Source organism: Rhizophagus irregularis, chromosome 22, assembly GCF_026210795.1.
Source record: "Rhizophagus irregularis chromosome 22, complete sequence".
NCBI classification, from domain to species: Eukaryota; Fungi; Glomeromycota; class Glomeromycetes; order Glomerales; family Glomeraceae; genus Rhizophagus; species Rhizophagus irregularis.
The window spans coordinates 1,766,612-1,792,766 of NC_089450.1; the positions used below are offsets into that span (position 1 = coordinate 1,766,612).

The window sequence follows — 26,155 nt, forward strand, 5'->3', positions numbered from 1 at the left end:
TCTCTTAAAAAACTTTTAAAAGCTGAAGGAAACATGCTTGGCCGAATAAAAAAAATGAGAACAGCTTTTAATTAAATTCTTGATAAAAATGAACTCACAAAAAGTTTCAGGAATCTCGACATCCGTAAATCAACAAACAACAGCCAATAAGGCAAGAGCTAAAGAAACCATAAAAGCACTTCCTGGTTTTCTTATCGGTGGTGCAGCTGCATGTTCTGCAGTTACATTTACAAATCCGTGGGAGGTTGGTTGAGTTAGGATTTCATTTCTATTGACTTTTTTTAAAAAAAGTGTTAACAACATCTATTCAGGTTGTGAAAACTCGATTACAACTTCAAGGAGAATTGACACGCAGTAATTCGAATTACGTAAAACCTTATAGAAATATATTTCAAGCATTTTATGTTATTGTTAAAAATGAAGGAGTTCGTGGTATTCAAAAAGGATTAGGTAAAAAGGTATTCGGCATCAATTCACTCATTTCATTCAAGTAACAAATTTTTCTTGAAATTGTTTAGGGGCAGCCTATGCATACCAATTAGTGATGAATGGGGCTCGACTTGGATTTTATGATCCAATAAGAAATTCACTTGAAAAATTTTTTAATACGTCAAGTACTTCAATGCCAATTAGTATGCTCTCAGGATTTTTAGCAGGGTCATTTGGAGCAGCGATAGGATCTCCACTTTACCTTGTTAAAACTCGTATGCAATCATATTCAACCTTTGCAGCAATTGGGCATCAGCATAATTATAAAAATACTTTTGATGCTCTTCATAAAATAAGTAAAGAAGAAAGATACTTCAAAGGACTTTTTAGAGGAGTTGATGCTGCTATGATTAGAACTGGTGTTGGATCTTGCACTCAATTGTCAAGTTATTTTTTTATAAAACGTTCTGTGATTAAATATAGTGGAATGAGTGATGATAATATTTTGGTACACGCTCTTAGTAGTTTGGTAAGCGGTTTCTGTGTTTGTTTCACTATGAATCCTTTTGACGTAATTAGCACTCGTATGTATAACCAAAAAGCTGATCAAAGTGGAAAAGGAAGGTAAGAACATGTAAAAAACATTGATATATTATTTTTTTAAAAAAAAAATTTTAACTGGAAGTTTATTTTTGTAGTTTGTATAAGAACACGTTAGATTGTTTTATAAAAACTCTTAGAGCTGAAGGAATATTTGGATTTTACAAAGGATTCGGTGCTCATTACTTAAGGATAGGGTAAATCATGAAATCTTTTCATTTATACTTACTTTATATATTGTAAATGAGAAATGCAATTTACCTTAACTTTTTTTTTTTCTAGACCTCATACAATTTTAACTTTTGTATTTTTGGAACAGTATCGTGGTTTATACATAAAATATACAACTTAACATATTTAACAGACAATCGTTTGGTAAAATATCATTAGTTTAAATCTCTAATTTTCCTGAATAGATGAGATAATAGATATTGATCAATTTTTAAATAAAGGCACACATGGCATTTAATAATGGCTAATGCAAGATTATATTTTTTTTTAATTCAATATATATTGTATATAAACAAATACATAAAATATTCAATTACAAAATTGTTCATAAATAAAATAGTAAAAAATTAAATTACAAGTCTATTTGTCATGAATGAATTTTACAAAGTAGAGGCGGCTCCATAGAACTCTTAAAAAAAAAAGAAAAAAAAATTCGGATAAATTCTGGGCCGGCCACAGAAGAGTGTTTATTATTATTATTATGTACTATCTGTTATGCATTTATGTATACAAATATTATACGGATATATAAAACTAATAAAATATTAATATAAACATTAACATAAATATAATGACAAATTGAAATATACAAAAATGGTAAAAATTTTCAGAAAACTGTGCTTTATGCAGTGTCAAAAAAAAAAGTCCCGAAATCCAACAAACTTCGATAATTAATTAATTAATTTATATTATACAATTTCTCATAAAAATCTATTATTGTTTCGCAGTTACTATCTTGATGAGCATGAATCCAAAGATATTTTCCTCCTATATTACAATAGCGTTCTTCACGTGCAACCAAATAAGTTAATATAGCTTGATCTTGACGATGATTTTTCCTATTACTTCCAACTGGTGCAATACAATTTTTATCAAGTGCACATGTGTACCATTCATTAATAATATGTTGAGTCATTTTAGTGTCAAATGCTACAGAAGCACCACTACAATTTGGAATATTATCATATTTTGAAGCGTCATCGTTATAATATTCATAAACCCCTGGATGTGTCCAATTTTTCATAAAACCGGATGAACGAGGTGAAAGAAATCCATTATACGTTTTTAATAAAGTAGGTAATTCTTCAAAAAATATTCTTTCAGGTAATGTACCAGAATCTAACCATGTAATAATCCCTGGAAATTCTTTCGATACTTCCGCAACTATAGCAGGTTTCCATGCATATTCACCGCGTGCTTCAGAGATGTTCCAAAATGATGGAAAATTTGTAAAATCGAAGACGCGTATTTCATCAAAAAATCCATTATCCTTTAAACTTTTTAATTCATCTCGTTGAATTTCTGTTAGACCTAAATCATAAATTATCACTCTTGCATTTAAACCTTTTAGAGTACCTTTTAAATTATAAATAAATCCTTTAACTGGGCAAAAGTGGTTTTCACTTGCGCCAGTAACGACTGTAAATGCGTACTCATTTTCTTTTGGAAATTCTTGTTCTGGTTCCTCATGGTTGTTATTCGCTATTACAATCTTTACAGCTTCTGTCGATTCACCTATATCCTCTTTATTCGAAGTTTTTGCAATCACATCTAGTGGATCAACAATTTAGATTACTTTAGAATTATTTTATTTCGCATAAATTAATGTTTAATTAAGTAGATTCTCAAAAAGCTTACCTGAAAATTTTATGTTTTGATGTAAACCGGTTAGCGATATTATTATAAAGAACGTCAAAAATATGATCTGAAGTAATCTTATAGCTTTTTTTCGACCACCTCCATCCATTCTCGAAAATAATAATTATGATATAATAAAAAAAATAAAATAAGTAATAAAGAATTCTCTAGAGAAAAAAAGGAATGTATGCGTAAGACATAAAAAGTTTGGTTTTTTTTATTATTTCCAACATCTTCTGTTCAACAAATACTTATATTTCTTTTTTTTTTTTATATGTCTAATTATAACTGACGCACATCAAAGTAAGGGTTATGTGAAATGAAATTCAATTAGTACTGCATTAATATTCAATCGATCATTTGAAACTCACACCTCCAAATTTAGATAATAATTTAAATTACGGTTTTGAATCCTGTAAACAATTGGTTAAATTGGTTAATCGATTTCACAAAGGCACATTTATTTTAATTTTCCAAACTCCGAAAAAAAACAAAGATGGATTCTTGGTTCTTTTTAACTAAGAATTTATTTATTATTGTATTCCGGCCTCCGAATATTAAATAAATTATTTTTAGAACAAAATAAAAAAAATGCCAAGAAAAAAAAAAATGTAAATAATAATATACAACAATGGTCGTACCTAAACCAAAAACAGCATTTGGTTTCGTACCCGAGATCTTGTATACATATTATACAGTAAGGGATCTGTTTCAATTTTGATAGGTTCTTTCTCTTGGCAATGGATTAACCAATATCTTTAATTATACAGTCTGTAAATTAGGATAATACACTATTACTCAGAAATTACATAAATTACAGTATAATACCAATGCTACGGAAAGGAGTATCGAGTTGGCGTGATGAGTAGAGTATAACACGAACGGCCAAACACGTGATTCAAAGTGGCCGAGATGCTATTCGTCATCTGGGTATGTTTCACACCGTTTATGTTACACATGGCTAAATATCATCATACGCTACTCAACATGCCGACCCGACCATACTCCTTTCTGTAATACCGGTGAAACTTTTCAATTTTTATTGAATGTCTAATCCCACTTGTATTTCCCTTTCGAAATGTGTAATTTTGAATAAGGAAATGAATTCATTCTAATAAGGTAATATATAAATGATTTTCATTAACCGAATAAAAATAATGATTTCCAAATCGGGGTTCTTTATTTATAAAATATATATGATTGGTGAATTTTTTTTTTTGTGAATTAAAAATAACTATCTGTGGAATTTTTATCACTAATAAAATTATTATCGGTTTAAAAACAAATATTTTTTTTTTCTTACTTCTTTTATTATCTTTGAAACAACCAAGTTAAAAACTTTATCCAAATATTTTCGTATTTTCTGTGACAAAGATTGGGTTTCCACGATTTGTTTATGAAAAATAAAACACGGATCAACATTCTTTATAGGGTCTAACTTTAATGCTTTCGTTGACACTTGACAACTTTTCCGTTGTCAACATTGTCAACATTAGAATTACGTAAGCTAAATTTGTCAATATTTTTTTAAGAGGGCGGTTTTCATGAATATGAATGAATCGGATTATTAGAAATATGTGTATAAACAATGTGGTAGGTAAAACATACTAATCAGAAGATATAAAGTAGTTAACAGCATGTAAGCACAAGTTTAGTTAATAAAAAAAATGTGGCTTACTCTTTAAACTCACGCTGTGATCGTCATAGAGCATAAAATGTAAGTAATTAATATTACAATGTTTTAATAACAATAAGTACAATTATAGTAAATTATCTATTGTGTTAATAAAAATAGAAATTATTGGTCAATTATTTGTGATGTCTCGCACCTCAATGAAATTCTAATAATTAATTGACTCTAACTACGTTCAAAAGCATTGGACAATGATCACATCAACCAACTATTGAAAGTACTTATTCTAATTTCCATACTTTAAAATCATCATCATCAACATTACATCCGTTCACCTTTAATAAATCATTGTGATCTCCATTTAACCAATCATTATCAAATAAATTATTTGGAAATGTTTCTTTGATATAACACTCAACGCCAGAAATATGCAAAGAATATTCTCTCCACCAAATTTTTGTGTTCTTCCCAATATAATGTAAATGAAACGATGGTAATTTATCCAGATACCTAAAAAAGTGAATTATAAATTAAATCATTACTTTGTTTAACGTAAACCTCCCCCCCTCTTTTTTTTGGTACATAATTTAGGCCATAATGCCACCATAATTAGAAAAGATCATTTAATTTAGGCCAGAAATTAATGAATAAATCAATTCTGGTCAAAATTCCAGCCAATCTGTGTTATGTTAAACAGAGTGTTTCAAATAACTTACCTAAACAATTGACCAATTCCGAAACCATCATTTTCAATTAATTGTACAATATTATAATCTCTAATAATAACATCACTTTTAGCATTACAAACAATTTTATCTTCACAAATAAGATTTACTTCTCTATCAAATCTTTTTAAGATTGGTTTTATTTTATCATCATTTTTTTTTGTATTATTGTTATAATTAACATCATTATTCAAAATTATTGTTTCATTTATAGTGACCGAGGTTTTAACTTGTAAATCTGTTTTAGTATCAACCATATTGTTTTTTACAATGTCTACCCTAACTGTTTTATTAAACCAAGAACTATAATAATATATTATTAAATATTGTTTTCAATACATAATAATAATTATCAATTAGCATTATCGAAAGTTTTATATCAAACCTTAATATTCTTTGTAAATTTCCATTGGCAGTTAAACAAATTCTTTCTAACCCAGAAAATTCATCGGGTAATAGCAACGAAGTTGCTCTCGACGACATAACATCACCAAAATTATTAGGAATTATCTTACGAGGATCAATAATATTTTCCGATTTATTATTGGACATAATTAATTTGACGTTTATTTAAAAAATAGTAAAGTGAAAGAAAATAAAAATTAAGTAAATAAATGACCTTTTATATACAAATTATAATGTATGTAGATCTAAAAAAAAACTTATCGGATCGTACTTAAAGGAAAATAATTTTAATCCGATGATCTTAAACTGGCACATGATTTTCAATGAAATGCATGTAATAAAGTGATGGCTCTTTTGAAATCGTCAGCGATAATGCATATACGCGTGCGAATGCTGTCATTTCTAATTTTATCAGTGCAAGGACAGCAAAAGTTGACAATCTTTAAATTTTTTTTTAAATGTTTTAAATTAAGGATTTGCTTTACTATTTAAAACATAGCAGATGACAAATTATCGTTATTAATACTCAATGAAAATGAGTTGAATCCCTTTCTGATTATTAATTATTTTTTCCTTTGAATTTTTATTGGTGGAGAAATCCAAGATTCCCAATCTGATTCATTTAAAATATTTCCAAACATTTTTAAAGCACTAATTTTTAAATAATAAATTCCAACATCAAAATAACTCTTAAATCCATTTTTCTTATTTTCTAAATCAACAATATTACCATTCCATTCATAATATAATATTTGATTAAATCTAGTTTTAGTAAGATATCTAGTGATACCAACTAAATGTAAATTTACTCTTGGTATTCTTCCAATGATTTTTTTATCGAAATTTAATGCATAAATTAATAAAAGTTTTGTTGGTGTTGAAATTACCATGGTTATTATTGGTCTATTTTTCGAGTTTTCCATCGTGAATATTGTAGGTGTTGTTGTATTCGATGATATTATCTTGTTTGATTTTCTTAATTGTGGAAATTCTGGTTGTCCTAATATTGGAAGTGACTTGATATCACCAGCGAAACCAGCTAAGCAAATAAAAAAAATTTTTAAGTAATGATTATATATGATTTTTATAAAATAAAAATTTTTGATTTACCGTACGGAATTGTAACAGCTATCGCGGATTGTTTTATTGGTTTCACTTGAATGAATCCACTATAAAACCATCCATGTTCAATTAAATCCTTTGGTGATGAAATAGTAAAATAAGTTCTAACACTACTGCCAGGTTGCACGGTAACTTTATCTTTAACAAATTTTACAATCGCAGCAGAATGATTGAATTTCATATAATTAGTTCTTATACTTCTAGTTCCATTATACCCATTAATAGAAATTGCAGGACAATGTTTAAGATTATAAGTGATTACTCTTTTTCCATTATTATGGATATCTAAATATTTATAACTAAACGATTTATCATATAATAATATTCTAGTGGGAGTGATTAAAGTTGAACTTATTATGGAATTATATACATTAATTAATCCTGTTCCTTGTTGAAGAACTGACGCTTTTTCTTTATTTTTCATATCATATATTGGATTTGCGTATATAGTTAACATGTTGCGTGCATGTCGTGAATTTTTAGATGGATTCGCTTCCATATAAAGAGCTAACGCACCTGCTACACAAGCCGTTGACTGGAAATATTTTTAAAAAAAGGACAAAATATAATAATTTAATAAGTTTATAAATAAAACATACCATGCTGGAGCCTGAAAGTTGCGCATAACTTCCAAGGGGTACAGGATATGTTGAAAATATCATCCCACCTGGTGTTACAATTTCCTACCAAATTATCAATAAAATAAAAATTAAATAGAATTTAAAGCGAACGAAGCCTTATAAAGAAAAATATCATAAAAATAACTTACAGGCTAAGTAATTATCGGATTAAAAAGAATAAAAAGTAGGAAAGAAATTTAATACAAATAAAATTTTCTTATATATTGTTATACAGTATATATAGTATAACATTCAGTATTATTACCTTAATGTCTAATAAATTAGATAAACCCCAAGAAGAATAATAAGACATTGAATAACCTAAAGGATTAGGTAATACATGTCCTATTTTTTCTGAAAAATCCATTTCTAAATCATTATTTTTCTTTTTTCTTTCTTTAATTAATTGAGCAGTAATAAGGTTTATTGTAGCTGTTGGTATTTTTATTTGTTCATTATTAAAATTCGCTGTAGTTGGACCAAGTGTTTCATTTCTTATTATTATTAATATTGCTCGCGCATTAATTATTTGTAAAATTCCCAACTAAAACGAAAAAAAAAATCGAGTTAACCCTTTTTAAAATGGTAAAAAGAAAAAAAAATTGAAAAATGTGTCAGTTAGTTACCCATGGACAACTAAGAGGCGATGTTTCTAAGTTAACCATGACAACTTTATTTTCGTATATCATGAAATTTTCTGGACATATATGATCTGGAAAAATTTCTATTTTAGCTGAAGGAAAAGTAAATGCTCTCGCAGAAACAGTAACATAATCTAGGTAAGTTAAGTAAGAATTTTAAACTTGGTAATAAAGTAAAACATTTTACAAATATTCATTTCAAATATTGAAATAAATATGTTAAAAAATTATTACCGATACTAAAATTCTTATCCGAGACGTCATAAGCTTTAAAACTTAAATAATGAGTATTTTCAATTGATGCAACTGCTATGGTTTCTCTTCCAAGTAAAGTTCCTCCAGATTCAAAGATTCCTTCAGTTCCGTAATTACCATTAGCCGTAACTACAATGATTCCGTATTTCGTTAATGCATCTGCCATCTCTGAAAGTGGATTCACAGCCCATCCATTTCCTCCCTACACGTATCAACAAGATTCATTTATATAATCTTATGCGAAAAAAAAAATAATAAAATTTACCAATGATAAATTAATTATATTCATTCCATCATCTTTAGCTCTTTGCAAAGCTGTCATAATAACATCTCCTTCACCTTGCCCATTACAATTCATGACACGATAAGCTCCAAATGTAATTTGAGGTGCTATTCCGATAAATCCACTATGCATCGAATCATTAGCTCCTATTATTCCTGAAAAAGAAATTATCATAATTTAGCCCTAGACTTAATATAATGATTTAAATTGTAAAAGAAAGCACGAACCTGCAATGTGAGTTCCATGTCCAGAACATATATCACGTGGATTCCAGGTGTTTTCTAAATAATTATAACCATATTCAACTTTACATCCAGGTCCAAAACACCCTCCTAACGCTGGATGTAAATAATCAATTCCTAAAATGTAAAATTCACAAGAAAAAATAAAAATTAATTCAAGCTAAGAAAAATTTATATATATTATATAGTTACCAGTATCTATAACTCCAACTTTAATTCCTTTACCATAATATCCAAATTGTTTATGAACTAAATCTACACCAATCATTTTATGTATAGTATTCAAATTCGCTTCTTTAGTAAGATTTAATGGTGTATTCGTTGTCCAATCTCGTTTATCGAAAAACATTTGTGTGTATTTTGATTTAATCATATTGAAAGAAATTGGTGGTATTCGATGTTTTTGCTTTAAAAGAAAAAAAAAATTTTTTTTAATAAAAGATCAATCTAAATAAGATAAATATTGCGACACGAAGAAATATTTACAACAGGTTCAACGCTTTGTACTCCATTTATTTCTACAATACTTTTTAAATCATCATCTTTAGCTTCAAAAGTTATCGCATTAATTAATTCATGAAATTCATATCTAATAGTAATATTTAATCCTTTTTTCTTTATCTCATCATAAAAGTATTCATGTTGTTTAATAACATTGAGTTTTTTATTATCATCTTTATACGATGGAGGTAATGAAAATTTTAATAAATATGCATTTTCAACAATTTCTACATGTTTTGTAGCACGTTTTATTATCCCTTTAGCTTTTATCGCTTGTACACAATAAATTATTATTATTATTAAATAAATAAGAAATCGATTCATTGTGTTATTTTTGCATGATGGGACCGAAAAATGTTTAAAAGAAAAAAAAAATTTTTTATTTACATCTCATTATGTCTTTACTGTTCCTCACCTCGCGCACTTCGCGACTTCGCCACGCACTCAGCCTCAAAACTTTTTTAAATTCTAAATAATTTTCGTAGTCACAAATAATTGATTTTAATTTGTGTTATAACTAACAGCTAATGATTTTAATTATCTATTCAAAATAGCCGATGAAATTTATTAATTAACACGTGACCAGTATGCTCATGTAACCAAAATTCTAGAATAATTAGAAAATATCTACAATAAATAAAATATATATTATCTTTTTCTCATAATTCATTTTGTAATCATAATGATAATTTTTTTTTTAAATATATAGAGTATATATTAATATAATTAATTGATGAAAGTTTATGGAAGGGAGAAAAAAACAAAACCATTAAAAAAAAAGAAAAAAAATTCAAAATTGGATTGGGGATTAATACTGTTACAATATTATTATAATTGTTCTTATTTTAAACTTTAAAAAATTGTTATCCCAAATAAATGATCACCTCAAAGATCATTGCCTGCTTTCATTTGCGAATTCAGAATATTCCCTGACATGACGTGTACGTCGATGCTTTGCTCTTTGATACTTGTATGTAAGAGTCATTATATCCTAAAATTACGAAAGATTAATCGTTAAAATCATGAATCATAAAAACATGATAAAAAGAAATTCACTTAAAAATTTTAATATACCTTGAATACTATGAAAAGACATCCACCGAGTATATTTCGATGAAATGTGTCAGGAATACGCCCACGAACAAATGGGAATTTACCAAGGAAACTATAAGAGATAATACATTAATATGTGTTAAAGGATTTCAATTCAAACAATATATGACGCATTATTTACCTTCCAACCATAGCAGAGATGACTATTTTAGAAACAAGTAACGTAAGGTTAATAAATATTTAAATAGTAAGAATAAATTTATCATTAAACAATTAATACTTACATGGTAAGCATAACGCTCCAACAATTTTACGGCCAGCATTACTGCGATCTAAACGATCCAAGACATCTTGATCATTGCGAGGCCGAATATTACCGTTCTCGCCATTTTCAATTTCAGTCGGATTAATATATGGTTCAAGTTGTGAGCGCCATTCTTGTTCAAGACGACCAAATGCTCGTTGATATGACCAATTGTAAATAATTCTAGCCCATGGTAATAGGGAAATTGTAAAAGATGGATTTGGGGGCATAGTTAACCTCAGTTGGTTCATCCTTATAAATAACATGGGAATAAGAGGCATAACAGGATCGGCAAAACGAGCTCTCGAAAATATAAGAAATACAGGGACAAGAGGAAGAGTAAACTATAAATTAAAAAAAGAGTTTAATATCAAAATTCTAATATGTATAACTAAATATTACTGCGGCTGATCAACAGATAAAAAATTTATTCTTTTGAAATTTACACATATCCTCCAGCTCCATGGTTCTTCCAAAAGTCGCTCTCCTTCTTCAAGGCCTACCATTGTAATTGTGGCATATGCCCTGTAACAATTTATAAAATAAATAAGAATTACGTTTAATTAAAATAAATAAAACAAATAATTAAAATAATCATTTACTAACCCATAATGAATATTAGTAATTGCAACAGCAAATGTAACACCAAAAATGGTGAAATATGGGATTGAAGATTGAATCGTAGAATCTACGACGGTAAGGAATTTTAAAAGATATGAAGTTTGTTCGGCAAGATGATATACGGTCTTGCATTGAGGACATCGAACCTATGGAAATAATATATTTTTTTTGAAAATTTAAAAATAATTTATAATTTATCTATTTATTTGGTGGAAAAATATCGGCCATCCTGAAAGAATTATTGTATAGTCTATTTGTTAGTATCGAAAACACTATCAAATATATGATATTGTCCAAAACAATAGAAAATATAACCAATAGACTATACAATTATATTCTTTAAAATTGTTACACACCTTTCTAAGAGCTGTATTTCTCTGTTTTTCTGTTATCCAATTTAACAGGCATTCTTCATGACTTATTAATGAGCACCTGCATGCTTTAACCCATTTTCCCTCGCTATCAGAATCTTCACCAAAGCAAATCCAACATCTCTTATGTTCTGTTTCCTCAAAATTATTATTACTCGTTGTAAGATCAATACTAGTAGCTGGTTGGGTCGAAGAGGAAGTACTAGCTATTGAATTTAACTGTTCACCAAATTGACCGTCATATGTTACAAGTCGACTAGAAGAACTTTCGGAATCTTCATTAGAAAATTCTATAAGAGGTGGTGAAGAAGACGATTCAGCGCGATCAACACGAGCGTATTGAGAAAATGGTGTCGAAGACATTTTCGAACAGAAAGAGGATCAGTTATAACAGATGCTAAAAAATATTAAAAAGATCGGTTATTAAAAAAACTCAAAGAATTTAAAGATAATTAAGCTTTACACAAGAAAATCAAAGAAAACTCTGTACGTTTTGCACGATAATTCCAGAAAATTAATTGTTTTTACTAAATCCTTTAACGTCTGCTTTAAAAGATCGTCAAACTTGATTAAACTATAAAAAACCGATCCAAAACTTTTCACAAGACTTTCAACTATTAAACAAAGAAGAAATTTCCTTGAATATTTCACCAAAAGACCTCAAAGAAGACATAATCTTGCAAAAAAATAGAAAAAAAAAAATCCACTTACAAGAAAATTAGCAACATAAGAACTGTTCATGTTTTAAGAATTATTTATATAATCTTATTCCGAAATATTCCGAGATCAAGTACATGTCACAAGGGAGTGCAAAAGTTTACATTTACGTAATTAATAAGGTTACACGATATATAATTATGGACAATGGCAAAAGTAGTTAACTTTTTATACACAATCGTCATGTTTTTGTACGGCAGTCGATCTTTACCAATTATTAAATGGAGCAGCCGCATCAGTATAAAAATAGCTTTTTTTTTTTCTTTTTTTCAAATTTAATCATGTCTGCTTTAACCTATAGGACTACTATCTCACCATCCTTGAATGAGGCTAGAAAACGAGTACTCCAATTATACAGAGACTGGCAACGCGCTGTAATAAAGCTTTTTGCAAGCCTAATTTGCTTGAGTTTTATGTTACATACTAACAAATATTTAAATATTTTTATTTAATAAAAGAAAGGCTCCAAAAGTAGTTTCAAGATACCTTCTTGATGTTCCAGTATCAGCCGTACGAGCAAAAATTAGAGAAGAATTCGAAAAAAATCGAGATGTGGAAGATTTACGTGCGATTGACGTTTTGATTTTTAAAGGTCGAGCAGAATATCAAGAAACTATAAATATTTGGAAAATGGACACACACATAATGAACTATTTTTCAAAAGAAGAATCACCACCCAAACCACGAGGATTTTTAGAAAATTTTTATGGTAAATTAAAAATATTTATCATATCCGTATTCATATGCATATATATAATTATTAATTAACAATCATTTTATTATTCTTTATGATTTGATTTTTAAGAAGGTAGAGATTAATTACTTTAACGAATATAAGTCAAACTTTGCAATTATCTGTGGCAGTTTATATATTTCTTTGATGAGCACGAAGAATGTTAAAAAGAGCCAATTTAAGATAATGTTTTATTTGTCATCTGATTAAGTTTTCAATTACGATGGTTCAATAAAAATCAGGACAGGTTAAAAAATGGTTTATAAGCACAATGTAATTTTTTAATAATTTATAATTTATGATAATAAAATGAAACAATTAAAGAAGTTGAAATATAAATTTCCTTAAAGATAAAGGATTCATGTAAAAGAACTAATTAAATTATAAATAGTCTCTAATAAAGTAATTTAATTATGTATAAAATTTAATTATTTCATTTCTTTCCATTTTACAAAAATAAATGAATGTATCACCGCAATAACCATAAATTATCTCCCTAAACGAAGAAAAAAAATCAAACAACGAAAGTGCAAGTTTGACATCACACAATAAAAAGGGAGGCAGAAAAGGTTCCATTTAAATAAATGAAAAATTTTAAGAATTTTTCATACATTTGTTGTGGATAACTAAAGTTAACCATAAGATATATGAAAATTGCATGTGATTTACTTTATGGTTAACTTAGTTATCCACAACTTTTCGTGTAAAGGAGGGTTTAAATTAGTTTGAATTTGAACGTTTCACGTCGGAGTATTAAATATCTGGGTTCCGTAATGATGTAATGATGATAATGATGATGATGATAATCAATTTTACAATTGATAAAATGACGCGAACGAATTTTATCGAAGTTCGATTCTTTTATTTTCATTTATGTATTTATATTTTTAAATAGAGATTTAGAAATAAGAAAATTTATAGGATTTAGAATTAATAGAATTTTATTTTTTTTTATTTTTTTTAAAAAAATTTATAAATTTAATTTCAACTTTTCGAAGGTTTTTTTATATATTTGAATTGTGATTATTAAATAATAACGAGTGATTATGAGTGATTATTAAGAATGATAGAATATAAATATGGTAATCGCAATTAGGCAAATCAAACCCATTTTTGGTTTAATAAAAAAATTACAGTATTATAATTTATTATGTTATAATACAATGTCGATCTCCTGCATGCTATTGATTCTATCATATAAAATTAAACCTGTACACCAACTTGCATAAAGTCTTCATCACTTGTTTTTTTCATTGCCATTTTAGTTCTAATCTACAGTTTCTTTTTTTCAAATTACGCAAGTTACGCCAAGATTCTCATGAAATTACTTTAAATATACAATCTTTTTGGAAAATCATGTTCTGGACGGAATTCTTTCGCGTATTTCAAAGAAAGAACTCACTTGAATAATGGATGCAACTTAGTCACTTTGCATAATACTTCTATTGTTTCTTCGCCTGTATGAACTTCTAAAGAGATCATGATGGAATAAAGTTTTGATTTTATTTAAAAATAAGTTTGCATACAGCATACTGCCAAACTGCCTTATCTGCGCGTCAGTTTTTCAAATTTTTTAAAACAATGAAAAACATGTTTCTGTCTAATTTGAACTGTTTTCATTTATGCTCATTTTGCTTATCTGTTTATTTTAAAGTTGATTGATATCTTTACTGCGCGTTTCAATCGTTTCATTGAAAATGAGAAAAACTGTAATAAAAAAAAGGGTTAGCCCATTTTTATTACGCGTTAATGCGCTATAAATGTATCACAAACACACTTTAATGAGAAATAAAAGTGATAACTGTTAAAATTTGAAACGACGTCACAAAAAAAGAAAGTTTATGACGTTAGTCATATGTTTGGTGTAATAACTGATACCTTTATATCTCCTATATTACCATTTTTAGATATAATTCCAAGTTCTTGTTTTTTTTTACAAGTTTTTTTTTTTTCACTTCACTATTCGTTAATAACTTTCCTTGACATTCGTAAACAATTCCAAAAAATTTGTTTATGTAATTTTATGTATATATGTAAAGACGTTACTTTTTCATTTCAATTCTTTTCAAATAAAAGAATTTTGAAATCGTTAATAATAATTAATCTCGCGTTTGTGAAATTAAAATTTTTTATTTACCAAATTAATTAATTTTCCGTAAAATCTGGTGTACACAATGAATCGATATCTGGTCATGACTCTTGAACATATGCTTCTTTAAGCTTTTAACTCCGATAATTTCATGGGTTGATTTTGATTAGAGTGAGGGTTGCGTCATATCTTGTATCTTTAGCCGCGTTATCATCTTTAAATAAAAGTTTTGGAGTAGAATTTCAAATATTTTAGGTTTGTTTTGTAGTTTAAAACTCATTAAAAGGGTGTTTTTTTTATTTAACTTATTCGCCTCCATTATAATAATATGGCCTTTATTTAGCTGTACAGTCAGACCTCTATAATTGTACTCTCCATAATTGCACCCACTATGTATACCCTCTCTAAATGCACCCTCTGGTTCGGTCCTAAGCTTATATGATCTCTAATTATTTTACCTCTATAAATGCACATCCTCTTTAAATGCACTATTTTGAAAATTATGCATATGGTCCCAAGGGGTGTGCAATTATGGAGGTCTGACTGTATTATCATTTATTCCAATATTTACGAAATATTCTATTCTTTGAATATCAAATTTAGGATTCTACAAATCATGAATCTTTTTCTTAAAGATTAATTGGCTATACAACAAATTTAAAATGTAAAGATTTTAAATATAGCGTACATTCAAAAGATAATTTGACTTAGATATTGTCTATTGAACTTACAATTCATTCTAAATTTTTAATTAACAATTATTCTTCAATTTTATAGGTCTAAATATGCAATATATAATATATTCGACATATTCGAAATTTGTAACTTAACAAGGTATGATTTTATTTATTTATTACATAATAATTTTTTTTTCGCCGGTTTTTGCCACGATCTTTGGTTAATTTCTCTCTTTTTTTTCTTTAATAATATCTTTCCTACAAAACGTATACCGCAATCTTCTTATAATTTTATTTTCAAATCTAATATTAATTTTTTAAAAAAAAAAAATCGTTGTTTTAGACGTTTTATCGATTATTTAAGGATTATTTAAAGTCTATTTATGAATTCATCCATTATAATAAAAGGATGTGATATATTCGAGGATTATCCTTTTTTCCGGATTTTAAAAGATTTACCGATTTTACAGGTATCTTGCATTTTTATGCATTTAATTTTAATAAAACTAAATAGATAAAGTTAAGATTTTAAATGATTTACATTAACTGCATTCATACATTTGGTCAGACAAAATCGTAATAATGATTTTTACCCTTTTTTCTTGAAATTTTCTAAAATTTATTTTTATTTCTTTTATTTAGTTACGGCGATATAATTTTAAATAGGCAACCATCACCTTTATAAACTACCGATTTTCATTCTTCAGTTTTCGCGATCAATAACCTATTATTATGCAAGAAGATCTAACAATGGCAACATGCAACATACAAGCACTGTTAGATCTGACTAAGGGAGAACAAGGATTTGGATCTGTCATTGCACAAACTATTCTCGAAGACATTTAGTAAACAATAAAAGAACTATATTACCGTAAACACACCAAAAAACTATATAGCAAGGTAAGATCTATTTTTTTTAAAAAAAAAAAATGTTTGCGTTTTGAGAACGAAACAAACAAATACAGTCACTTTATTAATTTTTAATTTTGTATTTTAAAGCATTCTGAACTTTTTTACATAATGACATCGGTACTTTGACACAAATTGGATGATGGAATCTACTTAAATTAATACTTACTGCGGTGCAGCAATAAACCATTAATATAAATACGCGCATTAATAACACCGTTCGTTATCATCAGGTTAGTTTTATCGATGATTTTACATAATACCCGTGATATTAATTGGTGAACTAGTGAGGACTTATTGGACTTATTTAAATTTCTGCATGTACTATTAATATAGGAGAGACTATATCCATAAATTTTGAGGTTAGTAACCGTTTATATTACATGCTCGATTTGCAATAAGCGTTTAAAAGAGTAGGTAAATTACTTTTTATTTAACTAAAAAAAAATTTTCAATTATAAATTTTTTTTTCTTTGTTTCACAATTGAAAATTAATATTATATTTCACTAATTCTGAATATCAATATGAATTACGGTAAAACCCCTCTTTTTTTCGTGAATTCACAATATAATAATTAAGGACCCAATTAATAATCATAATAATTTTATTTATTCTTTTCTTTCTTCCCTTTCTTTTGAGTTAATATATTTAGTTTTAAATGGCTACTTCATAATTATAATTGAATTTATCATTTTTATTGATCTTCGTTTACGAACTTTAATCATATCTTATGATTCCTGCAAGGGCACTTTTTTTAACTTCCAAATGAGTAAAGCAAAGCCATCAATATGATTATATTAATCACTAGACTGAAAATGATTATGTTAAGAGATTAATTAATCGCTTGCTCACCAATTTATATATTAAAATAACTTTAATATCATTTTAATATTCTATCCACAAATTAAAAGATTTGGAAAGATTTTAAAAAAATTTTGACAAGTAGCCTTCTTGTTAATATGTTACTTAAATTGTTTTAATTTAATATTATAGTTTATAATGTTTTCACTATTTTTTGTAACTTAAACATTACAGCTACATTTATTATTCTTAAAGTCGAATTAAATGAAAAAAAAAACTTGATGAAATAAAGATAGTTATCTTAAAATTGCAAAGAAAAGGCAACTTATTATCTGGGCCTTTTGAGATAATTATTAAATAAAATCAAAAATTATGAATTTTAAAATATTGTTTTAAATACTGTAGAAAAGTATCATGACAATTGTTAAAGAAACTGTGAAATTGTGAAATTATTTAATATTTAAAAAATATATTGAAAAATTTAAATTTTTCATAGAATATATAGTATTTACTGAAGAATTCAATACTTGTTATTTTATATTTAATTACATAGTTTAATTATTATTTATATCAAAAGAGAAAATTCAGAATTAGTTAAAATTCAAATAATTAAATTATAATATCAATAATATCAATTTGCATTTTCACTAATATTATTATTATTTAAATTAATTTAATTTAATAATAACAGAATAGATAATAACAAATATTTTAATAATATTAATAATTATTAACTCACCAAAAATTGAAAATTTCAATATTTTATAATATTATAAATCAAATTTTATTAATATTTATTATAACTTAATACATTATTTTATATTTTTATCACTTATATCTCATATTTTAATTTAAAAAATAATTCATTTAATTATAATTTTTATAAATTCTTCAAATGGATTTTTAAAAAAGTTATTTTATAATTACCTTTAAAATTAAGTTAAAATCTTTAAATTAAGTTTGATATATGAAAAATAAAATGTTTTTTAAAGATTTTATCCTTAAATTTTATTTTATAAATTATTTTTTATAAAATATTCTTATTTAATATTTATAAAATTTTATTTTATTTAATAATTTTTTTCTTTATTTTATAATAATATATTATTGAATTAAATTCCATTTAAAAATATAATAAGTAAAAATTAAAAATTAAAGTAAAAACTGAAAATTTTATAGTTTTATATACTAATATTGAAAAAACTTATTTGTTTCTTCTTAAGCAACTCTTTTCTTTTCTCACCAATTTAAGTTTTATAAAAATATTTTGTTATTTATTCTGTAAATTCTAAAAACTATTTACTTCCTTTAATTTTTTTTTATCCTTATAAAGATTGAATTAAATGATAATTAATAATCATTTTACATGTAAAAAAATATAACAAAATTTCAAAAATACCAGTAAACGAATATGCAATCTTTCTCTTATAAATATATAGTCTATAAGGTAGTTTACTTAAACATTGCATATTAACTAACAAGCATATAGCCTTTTTCAATACCAATATATAACCAATAGAATAATTAGTAATAGTACAGAATAATATTTATAATACTGCTCACCAACAAGCATGCAGCTTTTTTTACTATTAGTATGTAACCACTTATTGATTGTACTCTATTTTTTTTTATTCTAAATCACTTTCATGTAAATAGAAATCTAAAAAATTCTTAAATAAAAGTTTTTCTAATTACTTCCAAAAAACTATATATTTTCATAAATAATAAGTTAAACTATAAAAATTACAAAAAAATCATTTCTGCATTTTACAGTTTACCTTTCTTATAGTAAATTTTGATATAATGAATTACGTGACTCTTAGTTAATAAAATATATTAATTTTCCCTCGCTATAACGAAATAACCAATCAAATTCTTCAAATTCTTCATTAACTTGCTATAATGAATTTAAGATGCAGAATGGCTTCTTTGCTATATCAAGAGTAGACTATACTTTATTATGGTATTTAAAAATATCAAAATATTTAGTCAATAATTGCATTTTTACTTTTTATATATGTTCAGAAAAAATAATATATAAATAAAATTATATCTTATAGTATTTAGTCTAATAATCTTTTTAAGTTCAGTTATAATAATTTTTAATACAATTATATGAATTTGCAACTCAATGATTTGCTTAAAATTACTTGAATCTGATTGATTATAAAGTTTAATTTTTTTTTACTATTTGCTTTATAATAAGAATTATTAAAAAAAAAATTTTTTTTTTATTATTAAATATTTAATAAGATAATGGTTTAGTAAATAATATAATATAAATTACTAGAAACCTTTTGTTTAATTTTTGTTATATTTTTAAATATTTTATTGTATAAAAATATTTATTTAAATCTATAATTAATAATTATTAAATACAAAAAAAAACTTTTTTTAGTTGATCTTACATTTACATTTTGAATATTTAAAATATTTTATAAAATAACTTTTTGTTATTGAATTACTTAAAAATATATATTTTTGCTTGCAAAAATAGAACTCTTAATCCACTGTTCATAATATTTAAAAAATATTGGCTTTTTTACTTTGAAAATGAATTTTTAGTAATAGTATTAGATTCACTGAAAAATATATATTATTTCACATAACAGACAGGTAGGATAATAACAAAATAAAAGAGTGAATATTATGAATATTATAAAAATAATTTATTAATAGTTTTTTAATAACTCTTTATTATTTTACTATTATATACATTTTTTTTATTTTCTTTATTTTGGAATAGTATTTTCATCCAAAATGATTAACAAGAAAATCAAATTATTTATCAATATTAGTACATATCTTAAAACTGAAAAGTTTAAGTATATAACTGAAGTAAATGTATTATACAATATCAATAAGAACAATTTTTACACTCTCCTAAACTTTGATTCTTTAAAAAAAGATAACATATATTTATATTTTATAAATATTCACAAATAATAAATGTGTAATAGAAAAGTAAAACTCCCATATAACATCATTAGTGACAGGAAGTATGTGAACATTAAATGTTTTTATTATTAAAAAAAAATTAAATATTAGTTAAACAGTTAACTTTGATATTAACTAGAAATAATGAAATAACCTATATTATGTTTTCAATTAAACACACTATATGATATTTTAGTTTTAGATTATTGTAACTTATGTTTGCAATTATATGCTATTATACTATCAAATAATAGAAAAGTTTGTTGAAAATATAAGAAACAGATCATTTAACCTCCTTCTAAGATTCTATTAACAAAAACAGTATTTAATAAAAACAAATATATTAAGATAAAATAGATTTATTTAATATATTAAGGAATTAGTTACTTGAAACAACTAATGTATAAAGAAAAAAGGCCTTATAAAAGATATAAAAGTAATGATTTAGTATAATACTAAGTAAATAGAATTAAATTTTAGTATAAAAAAAGCAGATTTATTTATAAAGATATGAATCAGATGTATAGTTAATAATATGAATAAATAGAAATTGTTTAGTAATAGTAATTTACTGCTAATTTCTTGCCTATTTCACTATATTTTGAAATCTAAAGAATTGATTTTAAAAGAACAATTTATCAAATTAAATGATCTTGTATATTTATATAATAAAGTCATAAGTTATTACATATTTAATAGTTTAAATCAAGAAATTATCCTTAATCATATATATGATAACAATACTATTCACCTTTTATTTCATTAGTCTAACAAAAATATCAAATTAAATAGATTTTATATTTAATTCAAGTACATTTAATATTTTTATAATACTATAAAGATAATTTTTATATAATATATCAATTTACATAAGAAAGACTTTTTGAAAAAAAATCAGTGACTAAAGTAGATTACAAATATATATATAGAATATTTATATATAAAGAGTTGTCTTTTAATTGACAAAGTAGAATAGTTAATACTGAAATGTATAATAATGATATAATTTTTAACATAAATATTATTAGTAACCAATAGTATGAGAAACTAAAACTGCCAAATATAAATGAAAAACTTGAGAGAAAAAAATAAAGTTGCATAATAAGTAATAGTTTAGTTCATCTAGCCATTTATTATTAGATTAGAAACAGAATTTTTTATTCCAAATTCATTTATTTTTTCTGTTAAGTTATATTTTTTTTTAATTTTTTTCAGTTAAATAGAATTTTTCTTAAGTTAAATTTTTACATTTAATAGTATTTATATGTAGCTAATTTTTAGTTAAAAAAAAAAATATAGGTTTTAATTAAAATTGCTTAATAGTCATCTAAATATTTGGTTTGTATCACTATTTATAATGGTAATATAATTGTATAAGTGATAAGTTGACTTTTTTTTAGAAAAGTAATTATATTTCATAATGTTTAGTCTTTATATATACCGTATTTTGCAGGTCACAGTACCCCCCCTATGCACAGTATCCTACAAAAAAGAACTCCCATTTTCTACCGATTTTATTATTTAAAATAATTTAATAAATACCTAGGTATTACTCATGATAAATACCCAATTATTATATAAGTTTTATACATATCTACTAATAATAAAAACTCACACAATGGTGGGGGGGTATAAGGTCAAAACCTCTGAAATCTGTATCATACCCGGGGTACTGTGCCCCATTATACGGTATTTATTTTTTAATAAAAAAAAAATTAAAAAATTATTAAATATAAGAAAAAAAAATAAAATACAGTAAATTTAATTTAATTTAATTAATTAAAATCAGAACTCCATTTACTACTAATAGATATTACTATAGAAAATTTCAACTTTTGTATGAAATCTTACTTTAAAATTTGTTTAAATTCTATTAGTTAATTAGTTAAAAAAAAAAAAAATTATAATAATATAATATAAGATTTCCTTTTATAGTAGAATTTTTAATAAATTTTATATATAAATTTTACTTTAGGTTTAAAGATGATCTATCTTAGAAGTAGATAAGATCCTTTAAATTATAAGATTTATAAATAAGTTGAGTTATCTAGGTATAAACTTTGTGTAATAATAGTAATAGAAATATTTATTAATACGCTTAAAATCGCTCTTATTCTTTTTATTATTTTAAATCCTAAGTAACCAGAAATTATTATATAATAAAGGAACTGTTTATATTCCTTTATTTCATATTTTTATATCCATCTAAAATCAATTAATATGTTAATTATAATGTATTTTTTCTGTATTTTAATTTTATCACAATTATATAATTCCATTTTTTCAGAATATGAGTTGAAATCAAATGGAAGGAATATTATAAACTGTTATTTATAAACTTAATGATTTATATTTGATTATAACTGAAAAAACATTTTTTTTAGAAATACATTATATTTTCTTCATTTTGGTGTTTTTTTCTTCTTATTTCTAGAAGAGGATAGTAAGCTATTCCTATTGGTATCACTACTTGCATTCTATTTGACAAAAAGAGCATTATTTCTAATAGTATAATTCAAGATAGTTAATTTCATAAATAAGAAATTATCTATATTTTTGTTATATATAAAATTTTTAATTATTTTAATAAAAACCTATTTTCTTTAATTGAGTATCTAACATCATTTCACATAATTATTTGTGATTAACTTAAAAACTTTTCTATTAAATTAAATTCCAATTAACCTATTAAAGTGTAAAGTTTTTTAGTTGCTTTAATTATTAATAGGATAACATATTAAATATTCAAACTATGATAGTTTCTTTTAAATGAATATTTATTTCATTCATACATATCATTTACTCATTACAAAATAATAATTAGGTACATTCTGTCTAGTAGAACTTTAACATTCAGACATTTCACCATATTAATATTTTATTTATTTCAATTTTTTTTTTACTCAAGTCAAAACTTGGTGAAATGGAAATCAAGTTCAAACTTTAAATTGGATCAAAAAATATAGTGAAAACTATTTTTGAAATCATTGTGATACAACAATTAAATGAATTTTAATGCCAATATTATAAAAAAGCAAGAGAAGCCAATAAATCTAAATCTATCATGAAATAGAAATTAAACTTGAAACTTTGCATTTTAAAAAACGGTAAAATACAAAATTTATATTGCAAGTATTTAACATTTTAATTAAAACAGAATTTTATTTCCTGTTGTCACTGTAATTTCCTAAAAACTTGTATAATATTTTATGTAAATGCTTTAGATATTTGATGAGTTAAATTAGTGTATTGATAATCTGTTTGATTGTTCATAAGTACAAATAAGTTCATTTTTGAAGATATCTCATTAATTTTTGAAGTGTGAAAAGTTTTATATTCAGTAAATCAAAAGATTTCTTACTTTATGTGTCTTTTAAATGATGGTATTTATTTTTACACATATTTGATTAATAAGTCTTATAATTATTTATACCACCATTATTACCATATGACTTTTACACCTACTGCAAGATTTCATATTAGTAAATCAGTGTTAGTATAAAGATATGCTGCAAGAAATTCATATATCAAACAAATTACTTCTTTAAATACATTAATATTAAAGACATATTCCCTACTAACACAATTCTTATAACCATTAAATTGGAATGGAATAGCTAATTAAGTTGAACAAAAAGCTACAATAAATAATTCAAAATAGTTAATTCTATATTAAAAAAATGAAAATTTGGAGAACTTTGGGATTTAGGAAGAAATATGATTACTAATGTAACCAGACATATTACTTTCTCTGGTTGTCTTGTTGTATATCAGCATTTTGATCTTTGCAAAACACGTATAATAGGTATAGTAAAGTATCACAAAAATATTATCTAATATAATCGTATCTCATTAGCTCAGTAAAATTGCGCATTAACAAAATTTGGCGCAGTATATCAATGGCAATGGCATCTTCACATACTGGCAATAAAAAATTCGACATACCTTTATTACTTGAATAAAAGCAACAAATTTCTTAAATATAAGATGGAGCGTAACATTGTGAAAATTAATCGTAAAGGTAAGTATGAATAGGACATATTGCATTGATTATTTTTTTATCTCAATTGCTAATTCCCGAATTTATACTATAGGTTCGAAATTAATTAATCTCTAGAAGTTCTCTTATTAGAAACAATCTTTTTCATACCTATTAGTTATGCAGATATAAATAAACAAAAATTTCGTAGATATGAGTTGGAATACTTATTTTGAAGAAATATGCCTGGAGATTATTGTTTTATAGGTTATTATCATTATCGTTTACAACAAGACGACTTACCTTCTCCTTTCAGAAGAAGTCTAACAGACTAAAAAAGAACCTTGATAATATCATGAAGAATGGATCAGATGAAATGAAAAATAGTACTAAATAGCTGAGTATAAAGCTGCCACCCGAAATTAGGGAATTTTACCATTTGCCGAAACTGAAATGGTAAAATTAATTTAGGAAAAAATACTTAATTCCGAAATGCTAAAACTATTCCAAAATTCTGATTGGCTGTTATAATATCACATGACCAAAATTAAAATTTTTACCAAAATTATAACTGTATTCTAATACTATAATTCTGGTTCTGTAGCGATCTTTCTGACACGTGTAGCTTTGATTTAAGCCTATGTTCACTTTGTATGACATATATACTATATAAGGAAATTATGCATCTTTATGCACTAATATTATACAAAGTGAACATACACTGGTCGAAATCAAAACTTTTGACTGTTAAGAGTTTTCGGCATAATTTTTGCCGATTGGTCATGTGATTCGTCACATTTTTTGACCAATGGCAAAAATCGGTAAAATCAATCACAAATCGACTGATACTGATTGTTAAACGGATACTTGTTCAGTCTTTTGGTGAAAAATCAACTTATACTGATTGTTATATGAAAAATTGTTCCTTTAAGATCATTCAGTGAAATTATACCGATTGGTCATATAAATCAACACAATTTTGCCAAATTTGCCAAACGGTAAAAATCAATAACTAATTGGCAATAATTCGGCAAATCAGTTGGTAAATGACTGAAAATCATCAGATGATCCAGATTGACATTTTACAGGTCTTTTTTAAACAAACTTTTTTAAACTTTTTGAACCTTTCGCTTCCTTCCCTCCTTCTCTTTATCCTTTCCCTTCCCTTTCTTACACCTTAGTTCTTCATGTAAATGTACACATTGAATTCGGTAACTTTTAATTAAATCAAAAAAGTTTCAAAATTTTCTTTAAAAAACGTTTTTTAACGTTAAAAAAAACGTTTCTTTTTATACTTTGTGAAGAAAATCGGTTCCGACGTGGATACCGTTTCCCTAGGTGAAGTTTCGAAGGATTTTCAAAACTTTCTTAAAAAAAAAAACGTTTTATAACTAAAAAACGTTTTTTAAATATTTTTTGTTTAGGGAATTAGTTCCGGCATGGATACCATTTCTCCAGGTGAAAGTTTCGAAGGATTTTCAAAACTTTCTTAAAAAAAAAAACATTTTATAACTAACAAACGTTTTTTTAAATATTTTTTGTTTAGGGAATTAGTTCCAACGTGGATACCGTTTCCCTAGGTAAAGTTTCGAAAAATTTCAAAACTTTCTTAAAAAAAAACGTTTTTTTAACTAAAAA

The 26,155-nt window shown here is 25.2% G+C and overlaps 6 protein-coding genes across 6 annotated transcripts; 2 read left to right on the plus strand and 4 right to left on the minus strand.

Annotated features, from left to right (window-relative positions):
• Window positions 1–88: 88 nt before the first annotated feature.
• On the plus strand, window positions 89–1,381 carry OCT59_014647 (uncharacterized protein; the record flags this gene model as incomplete). The annotated part of the gene is made up of 5 exons (XM_025312250.2): window positions 89–244; window positions 312–450; window positions 519–1,053; window positions 1,128–1,226; window positions 1,312–1,381. 5 exons carry the CDS (start codon window positions 89–91, stop codon window positions 1,379–1,381), a joined length of 999 nt encoding a protein of 332 aa, XP_025190093.1.
• Window positions 1,382–1,939: 558 nt separating this feature from the next.
• Window positions 1,940–3,007, minus strand: OCT59_014648 (uncharacterized protein; the record flags this gene model as incomplete). The annotated part of the gene is made up of 2 exons (XM_025309727.1): window positions 1,940–2,811; window positions 2,899–3,007. 2 exons carry the CDS (start codon window positions 3,005–3,007, stop codon window positions 1,940–1,942), a joined length of 981 nt encoding a protein of 326 aa, XP_025190092.1.
• Window positions 3,008–4,812: 1,805 nt separating this feature from the next.
• Window positions 4,813–5,808, minus strand: OCT59_014649 (uncharacterized protein; the record flags this gene model as incomplete). Its single annotated transcript, XM_025309726.1, has 3 exons — window positions 4,813–5,041; window positions 5,248–5,559; window positions 5,642–5,808. The coding sequence occupies 3 exons, from the start codon at window positions 5,806–5,808 to the stop codon at window positions 4,813–4,815; spliced, it is 708 nt and encodes a 235-aa protein (XP_025190091.1).
• Window positions 5,809–6,184: 376 nt separating this feature from the next.
• On the minus strand, window positions 6,185–9,649 carry OCT59_014650 (uncharacterized protein; the record flags this gene model as incomplete). The annotated part of the gene is made up of 10 exons (XM_025323723.2): window positions 6,185–6,700; window positions 6,772–7,318; window positions 7,383–7,466; window positions 7,669–7,947; window positions 8,030–8,178; window positions 8,279–8,501; window positions 8,565–8,737; window positions 8,810–8,941; window positions 9,017–9,230; window positions 9,311–9,649. 10 exons carry the CDS (start codon window positions 9,647–9,649, stop codon window positions 6,225–6,227), a joined length of 2,616 nt encoding a protein of 871 aa, XP_025190090.1. The 3' UTR covers window positions 6,185–6,224.
• A 211-nt stretch (window positions 9,650–9,860) lies between these two features.
• Window positions 9,861–12,397, minus strand: OCT59_014651 (uncharacterized protein). Its single transcript, XM_025312249.2, has 9 exons — window positions 12,386–12,397; window positions 12,165–12,288; window positions 11,660–12,071; window positions 11,289–11,449; window positions 11,129–11,207; window positions 10,663–11,026; window positions 10,560–10,581; window positions 10,400–10,490; window positions 9,861–10,316 (listed from the first exon to the last, which is right to left on the minus strand). The coding sequence occupies exons 3-9, from the start codon at window positions 12,035–12,037 to the stop codon at window positions 10,218–10,220; spliced, it is 1,194 nt and encodes a 397-aa protein (XP_025190089.1). The 5' UTR covers window positions 12,038–12,071; window positions 12,165–12,288; window positions 12,386–12,397; the 3' UTR covers window positions 9,861–10,217.
• Window positions 12,398–12,664: 267 nt separating this feature from the next.
• OCT59_014652 (uncharacterized protein) lies at window positions 12,665–13,545 on the plus strand. The gene is made up of 3 exons (XM_025331017.2): window positions 12,665–12,765; window positions 12,854–13,100; window positions 13,197–13,545. The coding sequence occupies exons 1-3, from the start codon at window positions 12,673–12,675 to the stop codon at window positions 13,208–13,210; spliced, it is 354 nt and encodes a 117-aa protein (XP_025190088.1). The 5' UTR covers window positions 12,665–12,672; the 3' UTR covers window positions 13,211–13,545.
• The last annotated feature ends 12,610 nt before the right edge of the window (window positions 13,546–26,155 follow it).